The sequence below is a fragment of the Solanum dulcamara genome, chromosome 2, assembly GCF_947179165.1.
Source record: "Solanum dulcamara chromosome 2, daSolDulc1.2, whole genome shotgun sequence".
NCBI classification, from domain to species: domain Eukaryota; kingdom Viridiplantae; phylum Streptophyta; class Magnoliopsida; order Solanales; family Solanaceae; genus Solanum; species Solanum dulcamara.
This window is the reverse complement of record NC_077238.1, coordinates 81,233,554-81,240,461: the sequence shown is the minus strand read 5'-3', so window position 1 is coordinate 81,240,461 and position 6,908 is coordinate 81,233,554. Positions and strand designations below refer to the sequence as shown.

The 6,908-nt window shown below is 27.9% G+C and overlaps 1 protein-coding gene across 1 annotated transcript; it reads left to right on the top strand.

Annotated features, from left to right (window-relative positions):
* Positions 1-347: 347 nt before the first annotated feature.
* On the top strand, positions 348-1,078 carry LOC129878634 (zinc finger protein ZAT11-like). The gene has a single exon (XM_055953473.1). The coding sequence runs from the start codon at positions 443-445 to the stop codon at positions 944-946; it is 504 nt and encodes a 167-aa protein (XP_055809448.1). The 5' UTR covers positions 348-442; the 3' UTR covers positions 947-1,078.
* The last annotated feature ends 5,830 nt before the right edge of the window (positions 1,079-6,908 follow it).

Genomic DNA, 6,908 nt, shown 5'->3' with positions numbered 1-6,908 from the left:
CAATATAACAAGTTATTTGAAAAATAAGGATAGATCAATATAACAAGTTATTTGAAAAATAAGGTAAATAATATGGTACAATATATTAAATTAAGCCTATATCTTAAAATTTTCACCAATGATGAAAAAAAATGTATGAAATTACATCATTTTTATTTGTTGTAGCAAATATTAATTCAAACAAAATATATCTTACTTTCTAGCCAATTTGGTCATAACAACAAGAAAAAGTCAACTACTCATAGTCAAACTATCCAACTAATAACACTTATAAATAATCTACCCCCATGACTCATGAGATCCTCATTTTCATTCTTTCTTCTCCAAACCAAAATCAAATTCTCCCTTTTCACATCCAAGATTCAATCCCCCCCCTCCCAAAATAAATAAATAAATAAATAAATAAATATACAAATTCATTTCCCAAACATTACATGAAATCATGGTAGTTCTACAAATGAAAAGAGAAAGAGAAAGTGAGTTTGAGAATTACTTGATGTCATTTTCACGTCAAGAAAATCATTTTGACACGATGGTGAACAATTCTCCTAATAGAGTTTTTGAGTGCAAGACTTGTAATAGACAATTTTCTTCGTTTCAAGCACTTGGCGGTCATCGAGCAAGTCACAAGAAGCCAAGATTTATGGGAGAATTGAATTTTCAATTGCCAATTTCACCTCCTAAACCAAAAACACATGAGTGTTCAATTTGTGGACTTGAATTTCCTATAGGACAAGCTTTAGGTGGACATATGAGAAGACATAGAGGTATTATGAATGGAAATAATAATAATAATAATAATAATATTCAAGTTCATCATGTTGTGAAGAAATTTAAAAGTCCAAGAATTTTGTGTTTGGATTTGAATTTGACACCATTGGAAAATGATCATTTAGAGTTGATCAAGTTGAAGAAGGAAGCTCCTAAAGTTGATTGCCTCTTGTGATTATTGAATATTGGGTAGAATAAATCCTATCTAGATGCATATAATTATATTTCATTTCTTTTTCTTTCTTATTTGTTCTTATGGATCATGTTCTGGATAGGGGTTTATTTGTGTTTATAGGTTACAATTGACGAAGGGTAGTTTGAATATTTTTACTGAAAAAAATATATTGTATTGTATATATAAATCAGATATTACCTTTTTTAATTCTCTAAGTTCCTTCTTAGAAAAACAAAATATAATGAAGTTTGCTGAAAAATACATTAGATTATGATGGAATGATTGATATTTTTACATTTTTAATTAAAGGTGTTGGGTTTGAGCCCTAGAAAAACAAAAAAAATCTTGTTGAGCTGGTGAAAAAATAAAAATAAAAAATAAAAAATACAACGGGATAATGAAATTAAATAAATGTATTTTTTTTAAGAATATGACAACTAAAAATCTTCGACAATGACTTGTCAATTTGCCAGTAGACATTCATGTGACGACTTAATCTATTGACTATAATGTTATCACTCTTATTAGTCAAAGCAATTAATTATTATTTAATGAAAAATGGCATAACTTAGCTTCTTCCAACTAACATTTGGCTAAAATTTTAATAATTGAACTAAGCAAGTTGAATAAAGATATGTAGAGTGTGAAAACGATCGTGGAACCCATACAAGTTGAAATATATATATATACTTCATGTAGTTTTGTAAGTAAAATCTGAAAAGAGTAAAATATACATATACCTTATTCTTATCTTTGCTAGGTAGAGAGGTACTTTCTAATAGACGTTCGTGACCTCTTTCTTTCTACAATAAATTATTAAAAATGGTACATAATTTCTCAAGAATTCTATAATTAATTGTCTAATTATGTTATATTAATAAGAATCGATGAATGTGGAATTTCACTGGGTTGTTGTTGTTGTTGTTAATAAGAATCGAACATGAAATCATTTTGTTTCAATAGAGATTACGAGAAACGGTTATGGGTGACGAAGTAATTCTGATTTTGTGGGTTGTTCTAACCACTGGTGGATGTGATTTTAAAAGTCGAACGAGAATGATCAAATACTACACAGAATATTTAAGATCAAAATTAAAAAGATTTTTTTCAATAATAATAATAATTTCAGTTAAATAAAACATAAAAAATATGCACACTCAGGGGCGGATCCATGTTGAATCAGTAAGTAGCACGTGACATCGCTTCATTAGAAAATTTTATTAAACATAGATATATTAATCCTATATATGCATAAATTCATGATATATAGAAAGAAAATAACACCACTTAACATTGAGCGTTACTTGGCGCATATGTTCAACACGTGATTTGTTCTTCGAGATATTAAATTCGAACCCATAACATCTAATAATCTAAAATTAAACTAAATCAATAGGACAACACTATAATCTCTTGCCTATAAAATGTCATATTTAATATTTTAGTTCTCTCTTTTAAAAAAAATATTCACATCACTTACGAAAATCTATATGCACACTAAAAAATAATAATTTGAAAAGGAAGAGTTGCTTGAAAATATTTATTTAATTTTAGTAACATCACTAGACGCAAGGGATGACATCATAATATAGTTGACAAGCTGCCTAATAGCTGTATAATTAATAATTTATTCTTAAAATTACCCTACTAATTAAATTATATACCAATGTACCTAGGCAATAAAGCTGGCTCCATCCATTAATCCAATATTAATTTATCCTTATAGTATTAAGAAAAATAATTAGAATAATATCATATTTGACGACTCTTCCATTAAGATAATAAACTCGATAAAATATTATAAGATTTCATATTTTGTACGAAGAAGTACTAATAAGTACAGATGTAGACGTGCATATTTTTTTTTATATTTGAAAAAATATATTGTTACCCTCCCCTACCTTGGTAGGAGTAAGGTCTGCGTACACTTTATCCTCTCCAGACCTCACATTTCTAGACCTCACGTTGTGGAATTTCACCGGGTTGTTGTTGTTGTATTGATATAACTTAGTGGACTCATTCTCTATTTTTTTTTGTAAACTTTACCTAAATCTCATAGTGAAAAAACTCAATTACAATTTATCCCTCATTTTTTTAAATTATCCGATTTTCCTGATTTTCTCCAAATTTTTGATACATTACTGGTTCTTCTTATACATCACGTTTTGGGTGTAGTATAAATGGATAGTAACGTAATTTAAGTTAGGATTCCTTGTTTCAATAAATTGGTTTGCTAAATAAGGAAAATAATCCATATAAAGCGTAACAATTATAAGGAACATGAAAAACTTAAAAAACAGAACATAACATCGAACAAAAACTTTAATCCAAAATTTGAATTTCATCAACCGAATCGAGATGAATATCCCGATACAAAGTCACAAAGGCTTGACAGGGGAGAGGAGAGTAGAAAAAACAGAGAGTTGTTGGAGAAAATGGTGGAAAAGAATGAGAATATCATGAGAAAGATGAATGAACTATGCCAAAAAAATAAAATACAAACACAGATGCTGAATTCGCTAGCGTAGAGGGTGGATCAATTAGAGAAAACTTTCCTATGTAATAGGTTGAAGACTAAGAAGAAGAAGAGTAGGCATCCTGCTTGATTCTTGTTGTAGCAAAACTGTGATAGTGGATCTCATTTTCTTTTCTTCTTTTTTCCCTTTTTCAATATTTTTGGGGCTCTTTCTTGTGCCTTTCATATTTCACTCTGTGATAGTGTGCATATACTGATGAAAAAATAATTTAGTTTTCAACTGAATTGTGGTTGATACATAACATCTTGTATTGATTTAGGTTGTAGATGTATCAGAAGCAGTAAAGGTTGATACATGAGAATCTGATACATAAACTTTCATCTTATATTTGAATTTGATACATTGATAATTGATACATGACCATTCGACAAATTTATGGTTGATACATTGAAGATTGTTGTATTAGTTTGAAAGAACAAATGAATCAGATCAAAATACTATCTGATACATTATATAATTTGCTTCAGGAAACAGAACATCATATGATACATTAGAGTAGCAGATACATATCAAACTTATGTATCAAGTACATGACAAATCCAGATACATAGTGATATATGACCATTCGACAGATTTATGGTTGATACATTGAAGATTGTTGTATTAGCTTGAAAGAACAAATGAATCAGATCAAAATACTACCTGATACATTACATAATTTGCTTCAGAAAACATAACATAATATGATACATTAGAGTAGCAGATACATATCGAACTTATGTATCAAGTACATGACAAATCCAGATACATAGTGATACATAGAAAATAGACTACTATTTTGACTTTTTTCTCCTTTTGCCGAAGCTTTTGGAACCAAAGATTTTGAACTTGAGACTATTAGAACTGGAGATTTCAAACTTGAACAAGCATCCTTTCACAATTTCTTCATAATTAAAGGCCTTATTACGGTGTTTGAATCTATTTTCATCAAAACCACCACTATTAGAAGAATTAGAATCATGAGTGAGAAATTAGGGATATGCTCAATAAAAGCTATGAAAATAGAGAGGAAATGCAGTTGAGAATCAAAAGGAGATAATAGATTGTAACCTCTAACTCGTGTGAGTGATTTTAGGCGAGAAATTAGGGATATGCTCAGTAAATTTCTTAAATTTTTGGATCTTGAAAATGGAGAGAGAACGAGAGAAAAGGATTTAGAGGAAAGAGAATGTTTTTTGAGTGATGTATCCGGAACATGAAGGAAAAAACTAAAACTAAAGTATTTTGGTAATTTTTTTAAAGGATTGAGACTTTTAGCAAATATAATACTAAAAAGTGTGTAGTTTGATAATTTTTCCTTTTTTTTTTGATCAACTCTTGAATGTGAAAAATTAAATAATGAAATAAAAATAAAATATCGGATCAATATATATATATATGAAAGGGTTGGGTTGGTTGGTTGGTTGGGTTTACAAATATAACTAAAAACCCTTTGATTAATTATTATATGAGTGAAAATCATTTAGGCCCGGAACATTAGTTTAAAAATCAAATTTCGTCGTTAACCTTGAGAACTAATTGTTCTCCCCTCTTTATTTTATGCAAAGTTTATTTTAGCCCTATCATTTTTAATCCTCCATCTATATAATATATTTTTTATATTATATATATAATATTTTATTTTGTAACCTTTGTATTTATAGATATTAACTTTATGAGTAAAATAATCATTTTATAATTTCTTGGAAAATTTAATGCTATTTTTTATGACTGTTATTCTAATATTACATATATTAAGTTCATATGTATGAATGTATTACGTGCATGCATATTTAAGTTTCACTTATTTCTTAGGCAAATACATTAACGTTCTCTTTAAGTTAACCTCAACTGGCATATGTGGCCTCTAACTTATGAGTGTGCATAAGTAGACATTTAAACTTGTACCAAGTTGAATAAATAGACATACACGTCCTACACATAGCATGATATCTGTCTTGCATGACATAATACAAATCAATTTAAGTATATCTCACGTGAATTTTCATGTAGAACACGTGTGTCTACTTGTTCAACTTTGTATAAATTTAAGTATTTACTTGTGCACATCCAAAGTTGGAGGGCGTAGATGATAGTTGAAGCCACGTTAAAAAGAAACATTTATGTAATTATGCGTATCTCTTATTCTCTATTATCTATGTAGATAAATGAATTTTGATTGTCATTAATGAAATATTTTCTAAATTATAATTTAAATTTTATTTACAATATACATAGATAATTTTTAAGAAATTGTTATGAAATATAACTTTATTTTTACCAATTACTTTTTATTGCTTGCATCAAAATATGTTTATAAGGTTATCACATTATAAATTTTTTCAAAATCAATAACATTATTTTTTTTATTATGTTCTTTTGTTTCATTATAAAACGATATTAAATTACATACTCAACCAATATTTTTTAATAGAAAAAATCTTATATGAATTTACAAATAAAAATATTAAGATTTTTAAAGAAGTATAAAAAAGAGATAAATGTTGATAATAAAAGGGCAAAATAGGCATTTAAAAAAGTCAAATAAGAAAAAAAGGGAGGGGGGGGGGGGGAAGGAGAGCGGGGCGAGGGAGGGGAGGGGGGATGATTATTTCTCAAAATTCCGAAGGAAATTTAATTTTTAAAGTAAAATTTAGGGGTATAAATAATTTTCATCCGTTATTATATCTCTGATTTTATTATCCAATTACTCCCACAGGATAATAGAATATACCTAATTTATTCCACAAGAAAATGCTGCATATTTCGTCATTACAAAAAGAAGTCAACTAATACTAGCCAACTATATTATGACCATATTATAAAATATAAAAACCTACCCCAATGAGATAATTTCATTCTTAATTCAACCAAAACCAGTTATACCGACTCTCCATTTTCACACCAAATTAAATAAAGAAATAAACAACTTATAATTATTTTAACTCGTTTTTGTTTTTGTTTGAATGATTTAAATGTATTAAATAAAGCTTAAATTATATACCTATACATTAAAAATCAGAGTCATATTTAATACAGTAACTCTAGATTTTGAATTTATCTCTATATTAAAAGGATAATTGATAAACCCTATCTAGATGTATATACAAACGCCTACTTTTTTAGCAAATAACATAACTCTATAGTATTTAAAGAATTTTGATGTAGTTTAAAATCATTTCTAATTAAGTCAAGTGATACCTAATATTGATGTAGACAATTTTATTAGTGTGTGATTATTGACACAATGCCGTTGGAATGCAAAGGCCTAAGTGATCAATCATTTGATCAAACTACGTACAGTGTATGCGAATCTTACCCCTATTTTTATTGGGATAAAGATCAGAGGTTTTTAATTTTAATAGGCTCTCGGCTAAAAAAAATCATGTCAAAACAGATTTAAAAATATATCATGCTTTGTTTAATTATCTCTCTAATCTCTAATT